The 22713-nt window shown below is 43.8% G+C and overlaps 1 protein-coding gene across 1 annotated transcript in view; it reads right to left on the bottom strand.

The window, feature by feature from the left end:
* The window catches only part of carmil1 (capping protein regulator and myosin 1 linker 1), a 68908-nt gene that overhangs the window by 20299 nt on the left and 25896 nt on the right, over window positions 1-22713 (bottom strand). Inside the window, exons 5-25 of the mRNA XM_083780291.1 lie at window positions 22532-22653; window positions 21888-21985; window positions 21635-21705; window positions 21356-21429; window positions 19644-19719; window positions 18582-18670; window positions 15466-15560; window positions 14633-14719; window positions 13857-13960; window positions 13072-13149; window positions 12904-12983; window positions 11856-11960; window positions 7514-7583; window positions 7129-7210; window positions 6922-7021; window positions 6758-6812; window positions 5749-5921; window positions 4248-4316; window positions 3392-3485; window positions 2878-2976; window positions 2186-2314 (exon numbers count right to left, since the gene is read on the bottom strand). Coding sequence (XP_083636417.1) covers window positions 2186-2314; window positions 2878-2976; window positions 3392-3485; window positions 4248-4316; window positions 5749-5921; window positions 6758-6812; window positions 6922-7021; window positions 7129-7210; window positions 7514-7583; window positions 11856-11960; window positions 12904-12983; window positions 13072-13149; window positions 13857-13960; window positions 14633-14719; window positions 15466-15560; window positions 18582-18670; window positions 19644-19719; window positions 21356-21429; window positions 21635-21705; window positions 21888-21985; window positions 22532-22653 — 1950 coding nt within the window. The remainder of the gene's footprint in view (window positions 1-2185; window positions 2315-2877; window positions 2977-3391; window positions 3486-4247; window positions 4317-5748; window positions 5922-6757; window positions 6813-6921; window positions 7022-7128; window positions 7211-7513; window positions 7584-11855; window positions 11961-12903; window positions 12984-13071; window positions 13150-13856; window positions 13961-14632; window positions 14720-15465; window positions 15561-18581; window positions 18671-19643; window positions 19720-21355; window positions 21430-21634; window positions 21706-21887; window positions 21986-22531; window positions 22654-22713) is intronic.

The raw sequence follows: 22713 nt of genomic DNA, 5'->3' as shown, positions 1-22713 counted from the left end.
CGTGTACGAAGGAGCACCACCGGAAGAGGAAGGCTGAAAGAGCGTAAACAAGCCGAAATGCGGTCTTCACTCTCTATTTTGGGTTCCCAGATTGTACTACTGGGTTACACATGGCAACGGTTTGTGTTGTGCTTGACATCAAACCTGACCCCTGGGAAGCATATAAAATGTTGCAGACATCGGGAGAGACCGAAGAGAGTTAACTAAGGATATTTAAAGGGTGGGGCAGAGAGTCGGAGACAGGACACAAACACAGAGAGGACCAGAGACAGAGACACAGAGACAGAAGATCAACGTCAGATGTCGTGCTGGACGGAGCCCCTGAAAAGAGGGCCGGTGTTCCTGAACGATGACCCAAAGCCACACTTGCTAACCTGTCCCGCCGTGGCCGTGGGGGACAATGTGTACTTTTTTGGAGGGCTCTATAAGACCAACGGCCAGGATCCAATTGACGTGCACGTCTTCAATACGCTGTCTTTGTGCTGGATGGATCTGACACCTGTGACGAGCGGACGAGGGGAACGTCCCGGCGAGGTTCCCTCCATTCGTCACGGCCACACCGCGGTGCTCATAGAAGATGCCATCTACATCCAGGGGGGTTTAGTGAACTTTAAGCTAATAAAGGAGGACAACCGCATCTGGATTCAGGGCGGAGAATACTGGGACGTAACTTATGCATTTGATGTGGACACCCAACGATGGTTCAAGCCCCAGGTTTCCGGGGACGTTCCGGAGGGGAGGTGGGCCCACTCCGCCTGCGTTTTGCGGAAGGCCATGTATATCTATGGAGGACACCGGCTGACTGGACTCACCAATGACATCTACAAGTTGGACACTAGCACAATGTTCTGGACTTTAATTAACACGAGAGACACTCCAGTGCGCGTTTCAGGATGTCATTCTACCACCATCATCGGGACAAAGATGTTTGTATTCGGGGGCCAAGGGGACCTTCAGGACAAGGACAAGTACAACCTCATCAGAGTGTTTGACACAGAGAGCAACATCTGGCTGAGCACACCGTCTGTACCGCCTCTTCCAGAACAATGTGAGGGTCATGCGGCCTTTGCCTACAATGGAGAGCTGTACATATTTGGCGGCTACAACTTTGATCAAGGGCAGTACTTGAATGATCTGTGGAAATTAAATACTGAGACCTTCTCCTGGAAGAAGGTTCACCCCAAGGGGAAAGGCCTGATTTGGAGGTCTTCTGTGTGCAGTTGCATGGTGGGAGATCGCGTCATCCTCTTAGGAGGACACAGAGACGCAACCCAGACACAACTCATCTTACAGATCTTACACTTAAGTCCTAGACTCAAGATGTTATGCAAACTGGCAGTTGTTCAATACGGTCTAGAGCAGTCTGATCTCCCACACGACATCAAGTGGGAACTAGCAGCAATGACAACAGAAACGGCAAACCTGAGTTTGCTCGCTGCCATCGAGAACACAAAAAATAGGATTTAGTGGGTGTTGACTTTCATATTCCATTACGATGGGTTGTCTTGGGAGTGTCTTCCAAAGTTTGCGTGAGGGGACCCTTTAGCAAAAATGCAACAAAATGCAACAAATCAAGCATCCCATTTTCCGCCTCAAATACTAACAGTTCTCTGTGGTACAATTATTTCCCCTGCAACTTCCTCGAGTCCTGATACAGTAGCTGCACCTCACGACTGACACTGACGCAATGAGGAGCGCACTTTTTCTAGTTATATTATTTTTTTTGCGAGTGAAATTTACAAGAATATCAATGGCGTGTGATATGAAATGTAAAATTACTATTAAACAGCAATCATCGTTTTTTGTATGTATTATGTATTATCATTGACTGGCTTCCATACAGGAAGAAACAAAACTGAATTTAGTCACTTCAGTCACAGCATTAGTGTACAAGGTTGCTTTAAATATGTTATGTTCTCCCCAATCCCAATAATTATCGTGTTGCCTGTATCTATAGTGTGTAGAGTTATATTTAGACTTTATATTGTCAAATTATGACAGAAATCAACGAACTAACCCCCCCCCGCCCCCTTCTGTACCTACACCTCTTACCCGATCTACTAGCTCACATATTTGTGCTAGTAGTAGATGTTGAACTGCTATTTTAGCCCAAGATGTTCACCCCAGAGCAGGGAGTCTAATAGGGCTTGTGTGGTTCCGTCTCATTTTGTGTGATTCTCAGTACCGTCTTGGAGTTCCTGGCATCCTGCATGAGGTTCTCTGCCACCTTCATGTCCTCCTGGACGGAGTCGGTCTCTGTGAACCTCAGAGAGTTCAGGTGGTCCTGCACCTTCACACACATCGTGTCCATGAGCTAAAACAGAAGCAGGCGCTGCATGGGTCACACCTCATAACCAGGGTCACACGCACCAACAGTACAGGAGACACGGGGATTACATCCTCTTTTTGTTCCCAATCAACAATTTGTGAAAGCCTACACTAGTGCTCGGTTTCATAAACAATTAGCATGATATGTAAAATTAGGATTTTAAAATCAGTTATCGGTCTAAAAATGTAGGTTCCTACTTCCTGCTGCTTACATACAGCCAACCAACCAGCTGAAGACATTTGTTTTAGCCCATTTTGACCTGAGATCAGATTCTAAAAATGTTTTCTAAATCCTGACAGTTTTCTGAAAAAGCTATGTTTCTATGTCAGTCATTCTTCGATTTAAAAGAAATAGCAGTACTACAAGCTCGTAGATCTGCTATTTTTGAATAGCTAAAGCATAACATAATGCTAACACCAAAAGGGGTTCCCGCCCAAAATGGGAAGATGCTTCATCTGAACATGTATTCTACTGTTAGTTTCAATCTTAACATGAAATATCACATTGTATTAGTACTCACTTTGTTGATGAGTGTGTAGATGTTTTACCTGTTGCGTGGTGGTGGTGACAATGCCCTGCTGCAGCCTGTAGGCCTGCTCCTGGAAGTATTTACGGGTCTCATGGTTTCTCAACAGGTACTGCTCCATCTACACACAAACATAATAGTTTTATCTGTGTATGTAAAGCCTGATTTAAACATCATGGTACAACGTGGTCGTAAAACAAATTGTAAATTGGCCATGAGTGTGTGTTTGCACAATATAATGTACAAACACACAACAGTGAAGTTCTTCACCCACACCTTTTTGGTGTTACTTTTGTTTTGTACAGCACTATGGACTATCATAGGCATTCAGCTTACGAACCTGATCACAAGACATACCTGTAGATGTTTGGGCTGTTTGACAAGATCGCATATATATTTCACTACTTTTAATATGACATACAATCAGTATCTTGTGTTTTGAAGGCATAGCTCAACCAATACCCTGAATTCACATTTTCGTGTGCACATCCTAGAGTTAACCTTCACAACGAGGTGATAAAAGACAGGACGGTGACCTTCAACAGGGCGTCCTCAGTCTTCTCTGGGCTGGCCTTCAGAGCCTGGGCAGCGTCCATGATGGGCATAGGCATGAAACGAATGGTGTAGTTTCTGGTGAAGGAATAAGAAACTGGTTGGTGGCGGAAATTAAAAACCGTATCAATTATGGTCAAGTGTGAGGCAGAGAAGAGATTCCAAATATACCATATAGCCAGCTGATTAGAGACTGCCTACAAATAACTTTTTATTTTCTTTAGAAACTCGTTAAAAGTGGAATTTTGTGAAGATAAATATGTCGTTGTTTTTCAGGGACATCACTAGATTGAGGTCGGGAACGTTCAGTGGTGGAAAGAAACTAAATAAGTACTGTACTTAAGTACAACTTTGAGGTATTTGTACTTGAGCATTTCTAAATTTCTTGCATATTCTTGCTATTTTTGTTACATTTTGATACCAATACCATTTTATTCAAGTACATTTTGACAGAGTACAAAATGTGAGTACTTTTCCACCACTGGGAACGTTCGCCTTTTGGACAAAAAGGGGTATACACATAGAGCTATAAAGGATAGAGACCGAACTGGAGCGTTAGCCCCGCCCCCCACCCCCCACTATTCATTTCAGTGGAAGTTGCTCAGTGGCGTTTTGAAGACGTTTTCCGGAAGTATAATTAATTATCAATGGCTCGAGCGAGTGGAAGTTTAGCCTAGCCTAGCCCCGGACCTCAATTTTGAGGTCCAGGCTTACGCACGTGACGTCATGAACGTCCGTTCACCTCCATTAAAGTGATGCAATTCCACATTTCGCCAGTAGGTAGTGGCATTTTCAACGTTGGATAGCCTTACTGGGGGCTTGGGTATACAGTGTACGTACTTTTCCAGGGCGGCAGCCACGTCCTGTAGGCCCTGAGGGGTGATGTTGTTCCTATCCCATACCACCGTCCTGGAAACACACACACGCGCGCACACACACACACACACACACACACACACACACACACACACACACACACACACACACACACACACACACACACACACACACACACACACACACACACACACACACACACACACACACACACACACACACACACACACACACACACACACACACACACACACACACACACAATGGGTTTCAGAATATCTCTCCAGAGAGCCACAATTTAAACAAAACTGTTCTCAGGACCTCAATATTGACTTTTTGGAGTTGTTGACCAGGCTCTTCTTGTAACAACCATTTTTGAGGGGGCGCTAGCCCCTCCAATGCATGGCTTTTGAAGATTACATCATGTGGCAGCCAAGTCTATGGACTTTATAATGTTTTTTTAGAGCACTTATGACGTAAATCGTTTGCCATCCATGTTCATGGACTTTAATGTTTGTATAGGGCACTAAATGTTGACCTAAGACATCATGTGGCTGATATAAAAACAGTGGGCTCACCTCAATTCACATTTGTGATTTTTATTGAGGGGCGCCGCCGCTAGCCCCTCCTATGCCCAACTTTCCGGGTTTGTGTAAACATTTGTGATTGGCTGATTACCCCATAGGGATGATTTGATTGGCTGAGCATATTGAAGATAAAAGTGAGATCAGAAAAAAAGTGAGGATGCAAATTGTGATTGGCCAGAATGAGATGAGGTAAGATGATGTATTATGAATGATAAGAGTGCCCTTCACTTCACATGGGTGTGCTTTTTAAATACTATTAAGTTGTTATAATATACTATTTAACAGTATTTTATCCAGCAAGACCTTGAGAAAGTATCTCAAAGGGGCTTTACTTTCCACTGAGTATAGCGGAGTCAAGAATGCTAGATTCTTTTGTCTTAATGCTCTTAATGTATGCTGTGTAAGGCACTTTGCCTTGTTGAAATGTGCTGTTATACAAATAAACTTGCCGTGCCAAGTTTTCTTATCTTGCCACTCAAGCCCTCTGTGCCCTAGTCCTAATTAAAAGTGTTTCCACTGGTGTAAAGTATGTGTACTCAAGTACTGTACTGTACTGTAAGTATCCTTTTGAGGTATTTTTTTACTTTACTGGAGTACTTCCAATTTTGAATACTTTTTACTTGTACATCTCATTCTCAAATTAAATATTGTACTTTTACTCCACTAGAATTATTTTAAAACTTTAGTTATTAGTTACTTTGTAGATTTTGATGTCATACATTTTGCAAACTTGCACATTCTGCACAATGAGTACTTTTGGTGCTTTAAGGATATTTTGATCATGCCAACACTTATATACTTTTACTCAAGTACAGTTTGAATACCAGACTTTTACTTGTAACAGAGCATTTCTAATATGTGGCATTAATACTTTTACTCAAGTAAATACTATTAACAGCGAGAGTTTCCCTGCTGACCTGAGTTTGGTGTTGATCTGCAGAGCTTTCGCCAGCATCTTTGCTCCCATGTCTCCCATGTTGTTGCCACTGATGTCCAGTTTGATCAGAGAGGTGTTGCTGCCCAGAGCACTCAGAACAATGGACAGGTCCGCCTTCAGTCTGGAGTCGGCCAGGGACAGCGAGGTCAGAGGCTGGTGGAGAGATTTCAAATATACTGTGTATTGTTGCTGTCGGGCAGAAGCTTCCTATCTCCATATTTTTGTGTTTTCTTCGCAAATTGAAATGGTTGAACTCACTTCAATAAAGTAACCTGCGGTAGGACTTCCTTCTTCGTAAATTAACACCACATTTGATCACACTACAGCAGGCGTGGGAAACTTTGACGGTGGAGAGGGCCACTACATTTCCCCACTCACTCCACATTGCATATAGCAAAAATAGCCGATCTACAAGCTCAGATAGATCAGCTATTTTTGCTATTATTTGAATTGAAATCCAGATTTTTTTTTTTGCTATTTTTAAATTGGAACCTTGAAAATGCATTTAATTTAAAATGCATTTCTAATGCCTTTAATTAGCAACGCAGCTAAACGTGTGGGTAGAGCCTCCACAATATGCCAAAATGGCAAATGGTTGGTATTCACCATTGCTTTGAGTTGCTTAGCCAGCAGATTGGATGATTGTACTCTCCCAGCAAACACTCCCACCTCCCATTAAGCTCATTATAGAGAGCTTAAAAAGATGAGTTGCAAGTAGGGATGTCCCGATCACGTTTTTAGATTTTGAGTATCTGTACGTCGATACCGATTTTTCCCTCTCCGATTTTTCCCTCTCCGATATTTATATTTTTATACAATAGTACAATATCCAAAATCACAGACAATATCCAGTCTAATATCATGATATGGATATAATATTGATACTAGCGATCAAGTTTTTTACTCATGATCCAATTCCGATCATTTGAAAATGATCATGTGATCGTATCGGGACAACCCTGGTTCCAAGGTTTCTTAGATTCACTGACCGATTCTTCTTCCTGAATCATGTGTACCAGGTTGTCCAGGACCTGAGACATGTTCCTGGAGGAAGGAAACAGAAGGTGACACTGAGCACAATGATCATGATCCAATGACTGAGTTCCAGAACAGAGTTGTCTTGATTTATCTCTTAAAAGAGTTTGTCACCCACTTGGACTTGATGTTATTGAAGTTCTTGCCCAGTGAAAGGTGTCTGATGGAGCGATTCTTAGCAAGCCACACCAACAGAGTGGTCAGATCCATGTCCAAACCTTATTAAAACACAACAGTTTTGAGGATTATTTTAAATATACAGAGGCGACTGCTGTTTGCAAGATCGTCACAAAATGGATATATGCAGCACCTCAGATATACTGACCGTTATCAGAGATGTCCAGACTGGAGATGTTAGGTATCTCAGCAATACAACCTTCTAAGATCTGAGATCCTCCAGAACGCAGCTGAGCAGAGAGTAAAACAAAGACTGTTCATTATTTTTGTTAATAAACAATAATGTCAGAAATCAATTATGAGCTGAATTACGGTGTCCCCCAGGTGTCTATACTTGGTCGGATTGGTCCCCTCCTTTTTCCCCTCGACACCAAATATATATATTTTTATTTTGCCACAAACAGTCGATCTACAAGCATTGTGACACACTGTGAATGTGGATTGTTCGCATTTATTATGACATGCTCAGAATTGGGACACTTAATATTGTGCTTATTGAACGGTGCTATGCTAAAGGCCCTTTGGCAGTTTACCTCACAGCAGCTGAGATCCAGGGACACCTCACTGAGGTTGGGGTTACAGCCCAGACCCAATAACAATGACCTGAGGACACAGAACAGAGTAAGAACAATGACCTGAGGACACAGAACAGAACAGAACATGCCTGCAGAAACTCAACAGACTGGTTCTCAAAAAAAACAAAGCCTTCTGCAATATAGAGTAGCAGTAGAGACAAAAGCCTGATTTATAACTGATTTTATACTACAAAGAAATGCCCAATGAATGAGGGTGAATTTTTTTCTTCCTCATTCAAACTGTTTTACACGTCGTCTTCATGGGAGGGGTTTTGGGGATTAAGATTTTAGACACTATCAGGCATCTTATGCAGCAACTGACTGGCAAATGGTTTGTTTATTCATATTACAATAAAACTGATCATTTGGATGAGCGTGTTCTCGGGCCAGGTTTCAGCCTGATCACAACCTCATGATGTGACTTATTAAAGTTAAATATGTAAATAATAATATTAGTTGAATAAATAATACATAGTGGAGGTACTACTGTAGCCTACTAGAATAATAATCATAATTATGTTTCATTCCTTACTGACTGCCAGTAGGCAGTAAACAATAGTGAATATGCCTCTCGCGCTCCGCGCAGGTCGAGTCTTTATATAAACAAAGTCATGTGACGTGTAGGCTGCCCGTGCGTCCCGGTAGGCTATATAAGCACGTGACAGCCCACACCCGGCCTCTTTGAACTTCTCGCTACCTGACGTGAGTATCGTAGGTAAGTGTAGCTCCTAGAATATGTACATCAGTTCTATATTTGCAGGTCCAAAGAGTTGTTAAGACACTATATGTGTCGTGGTGTTGACATCCTGCCTGTGGCTGTTGCCGAGAGCGCAAATTGTTGTCCTCTCAAGGCTGTGGTTGTCAAATTATCACCATTTCTCTTTGGTTGTCTTGAGGATCCCTAGCTACAAACACTCTCATAGAGTAGTGTTGTTAAAGGGCTTCCTCCACACACTGGGTGTTGGCCGCGTGCTGCTGGTTTCCCACAGCACTCGCCTAGTTTACCTAGTTATAATTGTTTATTTGTTAAATAAACTAATATTATTTCATTCTTAAATTGATTAAGAATAGATAAATACATTCAGATTACTGGAGGTTCCCACATGGTCTGTGCCTGCACAGTCCCCGCTGGGATTGCCTAGTTAAATGTCTGACATTTTAGTTTGATTAATCTAATTAATTAATTAATCTAAATAACTTAATTTGAGAAAAAAAAAAAACTTTGGTTACTGGAGGTTCCCATGCGTTCTGTGGCTACACAGCTCTCGCTGGGGTTGCCCAGTTAAGTATCTAATTGACATTAAGCTAGCTACAAACACTCATAGAGTAGTGTTGCAAAAGGGCTTCCTCCACACACTGGGTGTTGGCCGCATGCTGCTGGTTTCCCACAGCACTCGCCTAATTTACCTAGTTATAATTGTTTGTTTGATAATTAAACTAATATTATCTAATTCTTAGCACCTCCTGTTCAAGGGAAACCTCCCACCTTCTGGGGTCCCCGCTGGGGTCCCTTCTGATGAGAAGGTGAAGCGCAAACGTGGGTCTCGCGCAGAGCGCGGTCACCTGGCGAGGTCGGCTGAGGATGGCTCAGAGACTCAGAGACAAGGACCCTGGCCTCCATGGACAAGGCAGAAGTGCATGGACTGGTTCGCATGCCTCCTGTAGACCAGTGCATTGCGGCGCTGGTTCTCTCTCCAGATGAGGCACTGAAGGCAAGAACCCGCTGTCCCAGTGCGCAGTGTGCAGCACTGATGACCTGCTGGCAAGGGCATTATGGTTCTGCTGCCACAATGGCCCATTTGGGGAACTCTCTCTCTCTCTGTGCTCCTCGCCCAGTCCAAGATCTTGGAGAGTGGGCCAGGGAGTGAGTTGGGCGACTTTAATGATGTGGCTCACGGGTCAGGTTGACTTCAGTCACAGACCCAAGTGAAGGCCCAGTGTTTGTCTCAAGAGGTGACCAAGCTCTTGGACAAACGAGCAATAGCAACGGTTCACCCACGTTCACAGAACAATGGGTTCTACTCCACCTACTTTCTGATCCCAAAGAAAGAGGTGTCTCTCAGGCCTATACTAGACCTGAGAGGGTTAAATGTGTACCTCAAGGTCCTTCCGTTTTGGACGCTTCGCACAGTCGACGTCCTACAGGCTATTTATCACACAGGGGGAGTGGTTCACCACAATACAATTTACAATTTTACAATTTAGGCATTTAGCAGACGCTCTTAATCCAGAGCGATTTACATTAAGCAAGAACAAAAAGCATGGGAATACATCACATAAAAGCATTTATCATGAAACATGCGTAAGCTAAGAAAGTAACAGTGGAATATCTATATAATGAAACTATACATATAAACTATACATATATACTACTATGCTATACATATGTACTATTGCGTGCTATGACTATATACAATGCAATTATAGTGCTGTCTACATAACATGCTATAAGTCTGTATCAAATGCTATCTAAGTCTACGAAAATGCTATCTAAGGGGGTAGGGTAAGTGCTATGGGCCATGATGGAGTAATAGACCTCAAAGATGCCTACTTTCATGTGCCTATACATCCAGAGCACAGAAAGTACCTCCGCCTTGCATTTCAAGGCAAAGTCTACCAGTTGGCCGTTCGGCCTGTCTCTGGCTCCCCGCATCTTCACAAGGTGTATGAGGGCAGCCTTAACGTCGCTATGCCGGTCGGCAGTGAAGATGCTTCCCTACCTAGGCAATTGGCTCATCTGCGCCCCCTCATTCAGGGAGGCGGAACAGGCGACGTCCAGAGTCCTCGCTCACGTCGAGGTACTGGACATGACCGTAAACCTCGAAAAGAGCTCGTTGCTCCCAACGCAACAGACCACCTTCCTCGGCATGTCCCTAGCTTCGGTATAGATGCAGGCACGACCGACTGCACAGAGGGTGGAGAGAATTACAGAACCTCCTGCGGTCTTTCCGCCCAGGGGCGAGGTTGACCGTCCTAACATAGCTCAGACTCGGCATGCTGACCGCAGTCTCAGCAATCACTCCTTTGGGGCTGTTACATCTATGCCCATTACAGAGGTGGTTCAATGGCCTTCACATGGACCCCTGTCTACACAGGCGGGTCAAGGTCAGAGTCACTCGCAGGTGCCTTGGTTATCTCCACCGCTGGCGGGACAATGCATTCCTGCTGAGTGGAGACTCTCTCGGCTCGGTCCCGGCGAGACAAGAGGTGGTGACAACAGATGCCTCGCCTCAAGGGTGGGGCGTGGTATGGCAGAGGAGGTCAGTCCAGGAGGTATGGTGCTCTCGATGGAGAGGACGCCATATCAATGTGCTAGAACTCCGGACTGTTTCCTTGGCGCTGAAGCACTTCTTGCCCTCTCAGGCAACACGGGATATTAGACGCTCAGAGCAACTGTTTGTGTGCTACGGCGGAAAGAATAGAGGAGGCGCGCTGTCTAAACAGCGGCTATCCCACTGGGTAGTGGATGCGGTTAAAGGGGCTTATGAAGCACCTGGTAAACCTGCCCCCTCCGAGGTCATCGGCCATTCTACCAGGGGCATTGGCATGTCCTGGGCCGCGATGAGAGGGGTGTCACTGGCGGACGTCTGTGCGGCGGCGTCTTGGACAGCCCCTTGCACGTTCTTGAGGTTCTATCGCCTCGATGTGGCCTCTGGATCCTCAATGACGTCTGCGATCCTGCCACTGGCAGCTGCGACAGTTTAGTAGGTGGGTTCGATTCCTCGTGACACTTCTGGTATGAGTCATCCACTATTGTTTACTGCCTACTGGCAGTCAGTAAGGAATGAAACATAACGCAAGTTACGAATGTAACTATGGTTATGTGAATTCCTGGATGACTGCCAGTAATAACGGTCACTCGGAATCTTTCAGGGCGAGAAGATTCTTAAGAGGCCGGGTGTGGGCTGTCACGTGCTTATATAGCCTACCGGGACGCACGGGCAGCCTACACGTCACATGACTTTGTTTATATAAAGACTTGACCTGCGCGGAGCGCAAGAGGCATATTCACTATTGTTTACTGCCTACTGGCAGTCATCCAGGCATTCACATAACCATAGTTACATTCGTAACTTGCGTTACGTAGTTTTGTGCAGAGTTCGCAAGATTAGCTCTGGACACACACACACACACACACCCTTTCATAGATGGCTTGCCTCTTGCAGAGCAATGCCGTAAAAACAGCAGTAAAGCAGTGGTTGAGCAGAAACCACTATACTGCCTTAAATCACAATACAACTGCTGCCTTTTCAATATCATGCAACACATTACAGTACAGTAAAGTGGTTGGTGGGCTTACTTGAGAGCCTCCAGAGGCAGTCTGGTTCCTGACACACTGACAGAGGTAAGGGACTGAGCTTGGCTGAAAAACTGCTTAAAGGACGGCGCCACTTCCTTACTCTTCCTGTAGGACGGGACAGAATAGACAACACTACTTACATGCATGGCATCCCAGCAAAGTTCATTCCATTGTTATGCTTAATTTATTATAGTAATATTTAGGTGTGATATGTAGCAATGTTAAATATTATACAGTGTAATGAACAAAATGTACAGTATAGATTGTTTTGCATGGTTATACTTTATAGCTACGGTGGTAAACGTCTCAAGTGAGGTTTTATGGACGAGTTAGATGAGAAAACATGCGTTCAAAATGAAGTGTTTGGGTTGTAAAAAAAGAAGATCAGTGACTTTTCCATCATATAGCCCTTTGAAATTTTAAATACGTTCCCACCAAATATCTAAAACACACCATTAGTTTCCACAGACAGGGTTCTGGGCTAGCCTAGACCACACGCTCTAACCACACTAACACACATTCTGGGCTTGTCTAGAGTGTCACAGTCCCACCCACGACGTGCAGCCCGGAAGAGAATTTCACATTCATTTTTCGTTTCAGAAAGTATTTATTTAAAGACCTGTAAGCCTCGGACAAAGCCAACTCAGATGGTGACAACTCATGACGATAAACACAATCTTTTGGGCCGAACTAAAAATTAGAAAGAAGAAGAAATGGGCAGGGTACAACAATGTTTTTCCTCTTCCTTACAGGTCTTTAAATAAATACATTCTGAAACGAAAATAGAAAATAACGCTCACAACGTTAGCTGCTACGTGTAACGTGACACGTTGTGAGCTTGTAGATTGGGGTCCATTTGCTTCCATTTCTACACTCTCAGAGTTACAGACCCATAAGGGTCCATTTGGTTCCAGACTATCATTTATCTGGGGACCCCCTGGAACTCCCTCAAGGACCCCTGGGGGTCCCCGGACCCCACTTTGTGAACCACTGCACTAAGAACACACAGAAGAGTTTATTTCCATGGTTGAAAGGTTAGAGGTCTGACCTGCTGTGTGAGAACACCGTTCTGGACATGTTGAGGACAGACAGGTGCTTCAGAGATCCTCTCAGCAGCGACGCACACACCTGGAAGCAGCACATAGTTGAGCAGGCTGTTGTCATACCTTGTGTTTTCATTAAAGAACGATCATCGTGTGTTGTTCCCCGGCCTTACCGGCTCTAAAGAACAGTCGGTGTTGGACAGGTCCACGCTCTCCAGAACGTTGGGTTGACCCAGGAAACTCTGCAGGTTCTATACAGCCAGGGATTGAATAATAATTAAATATTGCATTGCACATAATGTATATACTGTACCTAGTATATTCACATTACATTCTTGAAGAGAATGAATTGCACCTGTTGCTATATGGAACGTTCTCATCATCATCAAATTAGAATATCTCTGCCGTCGGGGCGACAAACTACAAAATGCTCATTTTTCAGGAAATAGTGCCTCATCAAAGTTGGTATTTTTACTTTATTTATTGTCAATTACTTGCATGAGACGTAAAATGTACTGTTAGCTGCTTTAGCAGACAGTTTGATGGTCCAATGAAGAAGCGCTTTTGAATCAATATTTTTTTCAACACACAGACGTAAAGGGTGTTCAATAGCATTGATTCATGAAAAAAACTAAACAATGTTTACAAAGATTCCTAACCACAATAAACATATCATGGCCCCAGAACACAGCAAATATAGTATCAATACAGTGAATAATGTTGCCATTGCCTCTAGTGATAGTTCTATCAAGAGATGAGTCAACCAACATAGAGAATATAAAAATATGTCAGTCCATTGCTAATAGTTTTTTTGTGGTACGGCTGTCCATTTCTTTACTTGTGTATCACTGATTGGGCCTTTAACATCAATAACAAACATAAATAGGCAAATGCATATTCTTTCCATATGTGGTTCTGTGGTTACACTAGCGAGGCAGGAGATTAAATGGTGACATACGGGTAGGTCGTCTCCCCTCATAGAGTTGCCAGACAGGTCCAGGTGGGTTAGGGTGGTGGAGACCGCAGGGTTGGCACACAGGGCTTGGCATAGGCTGTTCACGCCTAGTTCAAAGACAGGGAAATGGACATGGGAGGAAAGGTGGGCATTTTGTTTCCACCACCACACAGTGTGTTGTCATGCAGTTTAGCAGTTTGTTTCGTTTCCATTACATGTCCGTGTGTATGTCAATTTAACACAGAGTGTAAAACGAGTCCATTTTGGACAGGTGTCGGAGTAATGAACTTGAACAGCAAACGAAAGGGAGTCCGGCACACTGTCTTCACTTACAAAAAGATATTAATAGGGATACAACGTTTCGGTCACTCTGACCATTTCAAATGTCAGAGTGACCAAAATATTAATACATTACATACATTAATATATTTTTTACACTGCAGTGTTAAATTGATGTTAACCCATTCTGACCGGGCACCCATTTTGGTGTCGGCATCATGTCGTGCTTTAGCTATTTAAAAATAGCAGATCTACAAGCTCATATCGCGCCACCGAGTGGCGCGATACGAGCTTGTAGGTCTGCTATTTTTGAAAAATCGAAGAGCGACTGACATTTTTAGAATCTGATCTCAGGTCAGAATGGGTTCATCAGACCAGTGTGTGTCCGGCGGAAACCTCGTATGAATCTGATCTCAGGTCAGAATTGGGTTAAGAACTGTGCAGTGCAGCAGAGGTATAACCACTCCCGTTTGGTTTTCTGCTTGTTTGCATGCTGTTACCTTTGGGCGACATAGAGGTCCTGGAGAGGTTCAGGTGTTTCAGACCCATTGGTAGTTTGGCTAACTGGGAGCTCAGTGCAGACACGCCTGCAGTGCACAAAGAGAAACACATAATCAAACACTCCCATCGTCACCCTTTGTGGAGGGGAACCTGATCCACTCTCTACACAGGTGTTAGTTTCAAGCTAAGTACAGGCTAAATAAAAGAGATTTAAGATCCTAATTATCAGATAAGATTCTCAAGTGGTTGGTTTTCCTGGCATTTTGCATTGTTCGTTTACTTTATATGGTATGTGTCTATGTATTTTGTGAGTACATTTAAGGTCCTTCCAGACTGGTGTGTTTTTCAGAGTTCTCGCAGCGTCGGTTTTCCATAAATCGCACCCAGTGTTTAAGGACCTTTATCGTTTTGTTTTTGTTAAATAGTCACTTTTGGTCAAAGCTTTAGTGAGAATATAGTGTTAACTAATATTATAATCAAAAGGTGGAGAAAACATGTTTGAGAAAGAGAGAGACACACACATGCAGCGGTGGCCGAACGGTTTGCGGAGCGGTCTTGATATCGTAAGGTCGCTAGTTCGTATCCCCGGACCGGCACGTTAAAATTAGCACCGCTGAAGTGCCCTTGGACAAGGCATTGAACCTCTACCATGAAATGTTCTATGAGCAGGGCCTGGCTGTAAACAAGTTCTTGAGCTTAGTCCAGTTACCCTGGGTAAACATAGTACCTTTCCTTTCCTTTGCATGCATGCATGCATGCATGCATGCATGCGCACACACACACACACGCGCGTGACAGACAGACAGACGGAGAGAGAGATTGATAGAGAGACCTTTGTCCTCCAGGGAGTTGTTGGCCAGGTCGAGTGTGTGTAGAGTGGAGGCAGGGTTGTGGGACAGAGCAGTAGCCAACTTTTGGGCAAAATCACTGGAAGGCAAAAAAAAATAAAATAAAGTTAGTTCATGTAACAGAATGCTATAAGCTGTAATATAATTAAGCTCATCACATGTAGACCGTTTAAGTTAAAGCTCCACTATGTAACTTTTCTGAACGAATACAATTACATTTTGTCCAATCTGGTAGTGTATACAATATCTCTGCTGTCGGGAAGAAACCACCTAACTCCAAAATGTTCATTTTTCTGGAAATGAAGAAAACCATTTGGAAAACAAAGCAATACTGCCTCATCAAGGTTGTTGTTGTGAATATACAGTATATATATTGTCATTGTCAATTACTTGCATGAGAGGGGGAGAGGTGGTGGAGTTAGCGGTTTAGACTGTTGTGTTAGGTGTCATTTAACCCATTCTGACTGGGCAGCCATTTTGGTGTTGGCATCATGTTATGCTTTAGCTATTGAAAAATAGCAGATCTACAAGCTCATATCGCGCCACCGAGTGGCGCGATACGAGCTTGTAGGTCTGCTATTTTTGAAAAATCGAAGAACGACTGACATAGAAACCTGGCTTTTTCAGAAAACCGTCAGGATGTAGAAGACATTTTTAGAATCTGATCTCAGGTCAGAATGGGTTAAGGGTCCAATGGAGTTTGTCCGAAGCGCTTTTTAATACTTTCCATTGGTTCAATATTTGTTTTTGTTCCAGTGTTCCATAGCACTGATTTATGAAGAAACAGCTGACAGCATGACTTATACAATTGGGGTGGTTGTATTTTGTATTGGGGTGGTTGTATTTTGTATTGGGGTGGTTGTATTTAGACATTTAGATCGTGTCAAAGGTCATGTCTCTCCTAGACAAAGGATCTGACACAGACTTTTACCTAATGGTCAAGTTTCTATTTCCTGTGCAAACAGGGAAGCGCTATTATAATGATAAAAATGTCAGCACTTGGCAGGAAACTGGGTTTGAATCCGTGCTAGAAGAGGAAGGTTAGATGCAGTAGTGCAGCTTTAATCATTTTAGTGTGATATTATAGTAGTACAATGTCTAGAAAACAATGTTGTGTTTAACTACAGTACACTACAGGTCGATACTTGTAACATGATGTCATAATGTACATTATAGGCCAAAATATGATGTAATTGGCGCACACACACAGGAAGTGCAACGTGATGCCACAAAGCCTAGAAAGATCATTTTCATAATTGCCATAATTGTACAATAACAATCCCTTTTACATTTTTCATGCTTGTGTCATAAGTAACATTAATTGGACTGGCCAAATGGTTAGAGGGACGCTCTCATAACTGAAGCTATATCATCTCTGTCGGGTGGAAACCTCATATGTCCAAAACTATTTCTTTTCAGGATTGAAATGCAAAAAGAGCAAAAGTAGCAGATCGACAAGCTCAAAACGAGACGTCTCGAATTTGTGGATGAAAACAAAATAGCCTAATGCATGCTCATAATGCATCACATTGCCAGATGCTGTGAGTTTTTAGATCAGCTATTTATTTTCACTATTTGTGTCATACGAGGGAAGGATATAGGATTTTAATGGACTCTAGGTTAACAGTGTCAATATACTCAGCATATCTCTGCTGTCTAGAACAGGGGTTCTCAACGTTTTTGTCCGGGGACCCCCGAAAATGCTTTGGCAATGTCTCGGGATCTCTCAGCAGCCTTCGACACTGTCTCCCATTCCGTACTCCTCAACCGCCTTTCCACCCACCTTGGACTCACCGGATCCGTTCTCTCCTGGTTCCACTCATATCTGTCCGACAACGGTTCCAGCTCCCACCATGCCCCAGTAAACCATGGAGTGCCACAAGGCTCTGTACTTGGTCCCATCCTTTTCACCATTTACATGCTTCCACTCGGTCAGATCATCCGCCAACATGATCTACGGTTCCACTGCTATGCTGATGATACACAGCTGTATCTCAGTACTACACCAACCGCTCTGCTCCCTCCACAGTCCATTGTCAACTGCCTCCTCGAAATAAAGACCTGGATGACCACCAACCTCCTCAAACTCAACAGCAAAAGAACCGAGCTCATGGTGATGGGTCCCAAGGCTCAGCTTGAGAAGATTGGACATTTTCTTCTCCAGGTGGATGGCTGTTCCATCTCTCCATCCCCTGAAGTACGCAACCTGGGTGTCATCCTGAACTCTACCCTCTCCTTTCAATCCCACATCAAATCTGTCACAAAATCTTCCTTCTTCCACCTCAAAAACATTTCCAGACTCCGCCCCTCACTCCTGGACTCTGTTGCAGAAACCCTAATCCATGCATTCATCTCCTCCCGGCTGGATTACTGCAACGGTGTTCTGTTCGGCCTCCCCAAGAAGTCCCTTGACAGATTGCAGTACGTGCAAAACTCCGCTGCCAGAGTGCTCACCCGCACAAAACGCTGGCAGCACATCACCCCCACCCTCAAACAACTCCACTGCACTGGCTCCCGGTTAAGTTCCGCATTCACTACAAACTGCTCCTCCTCACCTACAAATCCCTCCATGCCCTTGCCCCACAGTACTTGACTGACCTCCTCAAGGACTACACCCCTGAGCGGAACCTGAGGTCTTCAGACATGGAACTCCTCACCATCCGTCACGCAAAGCGGCGGACCCTCGGCGATAGAGCCTTCTACGTGGCAGCCCCTGCCCTCTGGAACTCTCTCCCCTTGGAGATCCGCCAGACTCCCACATTGAACACTTTCAAGTCTGCACTGAAAAGACATTTGTTCACTTTGGCTTTTGGCAACTAGTTTTGTTTTTAGTTTTTTGTCTTGTTAAGCGTCCTTGGGTTTCTTGAAAGGCGCTATATAAATCCAAGTTATTATTATTATTGTCCCTATGTCCATCCCTATGTTTAGAGTACCAACAGGGGGGCGCTGTTGCACCACTCACTTCAGACTGGTCTGATTTTTTAACCATCACACACGAAATATAATAATCAGCAACGACTATGTGTTAGTAGTGCATCAAAACAAGTCATATTTGTCATCTCTGGATGTGGCATGTTGACCATGACCTTTGACCCCTGACCTTTTGAGCCCTGCATTCTCCAGCACCAGCTCCTCCAGCCGTCCGGAGCGAGCCACCACCCTCAGTACATGATCACATACATCTGTTGGCTAGGAGAGAGAGGGAGAGAGAGAGACCTTCAGTACATGATCACACACATCTGTTGGCTAGGAGAGAGAGAGAGAGAGACCTTCAGTACATGATCACACACATCTGTTGGCTAGGAGAGAGAGGGAGAGAGAGAGACCTTCAGTACGTGATCACACACATCTGTTGGCTAGGAGAGAGAGGGAGAGAGAGAGACCTTCAGTACATGATCACACACATCTGTTGGCTAGGAGAGAGAGGGAGAGAGAGAGACCTTCAGTACATGATCACACACATCTGTTGGCTAGGAAAGAGATACCAGGATGACTACATTTCCCAGGGCCCACTTTGAGAACCAATGTGCGATATATATAATATATATAGTATTTTACTAAACAAGTGGTGAATGTGATTACAATATTATAAATATAACATCTCTATATGTTTTCATATAGATTCCATATAATAACTTTTATCCTATTTTGACCAAGACCATTAGTGAAACTAAGCAACGTTCTACAGACGGGACCCAAAACAAAATGTATTCCCTCTCTATCGCACACACACACACACACACACACACACACACACACACACACACACACACACACACACACACACACACACACACACACACACACACACACACACACACACACACACACACACACACAGTGTGTGCATCTGGTGCCGACAGCTCACTCAAATAATGACCTTTCCGCTTATTGACACACCATGCATGCACTCAGCTGTCTGTTTATATCCTGCAAATACAGTGAAACCACTTTTTCCATAACAAAGCCAAGAGGACCACACCAAGGATAGGGCTGACTCTACGTGCCAACAAAAATATTTATGCTACATTAGGGCCTCGGGACTAAGTATTTGAGCAGAGCACTACTGTATGGCTATGATCGTTTCTGCACACTTGATAATATACTGAAATATAACGTATGTTATGTCAGATAAGAAGTTGTTAAAATCACTTTTTTGTACCAGTTTGTAGTCTTTGATGGAGAGCTTGGTAAACCACTGGTTGTACTCTAGTACTGCTATGATGGCCACAAGATCCCTGGAAAAAAACAAAAACAAATAGACATAGCAATTTCATTTATATATATAAGAATCGCATACTGTATTCTTTAGCACTTACTAATACAACAATACTTTTTTCAGCTATAGTTAAAGGAGTAAAGGTGACAAACAAAAAATAAGATTACTTATTTTCTTTCAATTACACACCCGTTGAATGTGAGCTTCAGCTGTTTAAAACATAATTTTGTTTGTGTGTGTGAATAACTGTCCAGTTGAATAGATACACAATACACATCCTCTTGGATAGATAGCTATGCTAGTGGTTCATTAATCTAACAGCTGCGGTGTTCACTGTTCACATATTTGACCTTTGCGCCTTCCCGCACGCACACACACTGTGCATAAAAGTAGATAAGCTAAATAATTGTTACATCTATTAAGTAGATTATTGGAATTCTTCGCAGTCTATGACCACAACACAAATTATAACATGTTTTCAATTGCTTCATAAGGTAATGACTAAATGAGAAACTAGAAATTGTCTCCAGGTCTCCACCAGGATAATAGCGTTTGTGATGTTTGGACAAAATGTGTAGGAGTAATATAAACATGTTTTGGTTTGTTTGTTTGTTTTTGCAATAATCTGTCGTCTGGTTGTATGTACATACAGTATGGGCGGTGGTGGCTCAGGGGTAGAGTGGCTGGATGGTAACCGCAAGGTTGCCTGTTCGAACCCGGGCTCCCCCAGAGTTAGTGTCGAAGTGTCCTTGAACTGAACCCCAAATTGCTCCTGATGTGCTGGTTGGTGCCTTGCATGGTTTCCGCCGCCATCGGTGTATGAATGTGTGTGTGAATGGGTGAATTGATGCACAATCTATGTAAAGCGCCTTGGATAAAGGCGCTTTATAAATGGAGTTTTCTTGATGTCTACTCTGCTGACGTCTGTCTGTCTTACTGGAAATTCTTGTATTTGTATGTCTGCTCCACAGAGGGTGTGTGCTCAGCTGGCTTACAGTCATTGGTCTCAATTCATTATCTACCAGCTGTGTGTTCACACGTTTGGCTGACCTGTTCCTGACATGGTGAAGTAGCATGTTGTTGCTGTCTGGTGGAAACCTTGTACTGTCTGCATGTCTAAAACGTACCTCATTTTCAGGAAATGGAACCGACGTAGTTATTATTTAGTTACAAGTGCTTGTTAATATATTTCATTGGTTCATTGGGGTGGGTCAAATTAATATGTGAACATCACAGCTGTGAACCTCTAGCAAACTACTGTAGCTATCCAACACGATTAGATGTGTATCTATTCAACAGGACAGTTATTCACACACAGACCACATAATGTATCCAATATCCGTATATTAAAACACTGACAGCTGAACCCCACACTACTGAGTTGGAGAAATTATGTCAAACAATGAATATTAGTGTAAGGTTCTGTGTTTTGTATTTGTATTGATTTATTCTTATCAAGACACAACTCAGAAAATGTACTGTAACTTGGCATTAGGAACGTGTGATCAGTCTGGCTAATGCCAGGCTACAGAAAACCTGATAGACAGACAATATAGGCACAACATTCATTGGCTAAAATTGTTTTTGTTTGGGGAATTTATCAGAATCACATTCATACATGATTCATTGTGCAGTTTATAATGTACACTACGTACTTGTGCTCCAGATGTATGAAGTCCTGCAGGTTGAGCTCTCTGGTGTCCTGTGTTAGATAGATGGTGTCCACATCCTGATGGGAGTGCACAGAGGTCCAAAGACATCAGAGAGAGAGAGAGAGAGAGAGAGAGAGAGAGACATAAGAGCAAGCACACATTAGGAGGAAGAAGACAGAAGGAAAAGCAATAGAAGGACTAAGAGGAGAAAGAGAAAAGAGAAGAAGGAGAAACAACAAGAAGAAGCAGTAGAAGAGATCTGATACTGCATGGTGTACTGACCCACTGGACCTCCTCTTTGTAGGGCAGACCCAGCTGGTCACACACACACCAGTACTGATGGGAGAAACCACCTAAAAACAATAAGCAGCACGTCATCACAACATTGGGGGACTGCTTTCATACGTTGCGATAGTTTAGCTTGAAAAATCTCAAACTACTGATTTAGAAGCCATTTGTAGAAACTAGAATCTGCCTCCTCCTCATGTCTTAATGGTTTTAGTGGTTAATTGAATAGATGACGTTAGTCAGTTACCACATGGTCCGAGGTCTGAGGATCCCTGCTCCTCCCACTGGGACTGCAGGGTTGCCGTTCTCTCTGCAGGCTTTAGACTCAACTTCCTCATCACCTTCCTTACAGAGAGAGAAAGAGAGAGAGAGAGAGAGAGAGAGAGAGAGACAGAGAGAGACAGACAGACGATGGAGGGGGGAAGAGAGACAGAGTGAGACAGACAATGAGATGGAGGGAGGAAAACAGATAGAGAGAGGGAGGGGATAGGGAGGTATGGGAAGTAGACATTATTATAGGACAGAGAAAAAAGCCAAGGGAGCAAGGAAAAAGGGTTTTTGTGTGTAAAAGGATGAGGTGTGTGTGTGTCTGTGTGTGTGTGAGTGTCAAAAAGTGCTTCCGTTTTTGATATATAATCTAAAACATCCGTTGACACATTATCAGCAGAGATAATTACAGTCGTATCTACACCAGTGTCCCTGAACTGGCATGTCAGGATTCAACTGTGGGCCACCATTACATGAGACTGTCTGAAAGAAAACTGTTGCAAATAGATACCCCTGATGCTACAGGAGATGATTATAGTACATTGTTCTCTGGTGCGTGACGCGTGTGCGAGCGCGAGCGAGCGTGCGCGCGCGCACGCGTGTGTGCGTGTGTGTGGTACCTACACCGGTGAGCCAGTGGGGCAGATACGGTGCACGCAGCTCCCTATGTGAGCCACCACCTCGTCCACCTCCTCCGTCGACGCCAGCTTCAGGCACCACTGGCCGCGGTCGTGCTCCAGAACCAACTGCAGGGGGCGGCACACACAGCGGCAACCAGGTTGGGAAGGACAGAGCACACATGCAGG

The sequence above is a fragment of the Protomyctophum parallelum genome (genome assembly GCF_964188405.1).
Source record: "Protomyctophum parallelum genome assembly, chromosome: 1".
Taxonomy (NCBI): Eukaryota; Metazoa; Chordata; class Actinopteri; order Myctophiformes; family Myctophidae; genus Protomyctophum; species Protomyctophum parallelum.
Note: the sequence above shows the minus strand (reverse complement) of the source record. Positions and strands in the feature narration are given on the sequence as shown.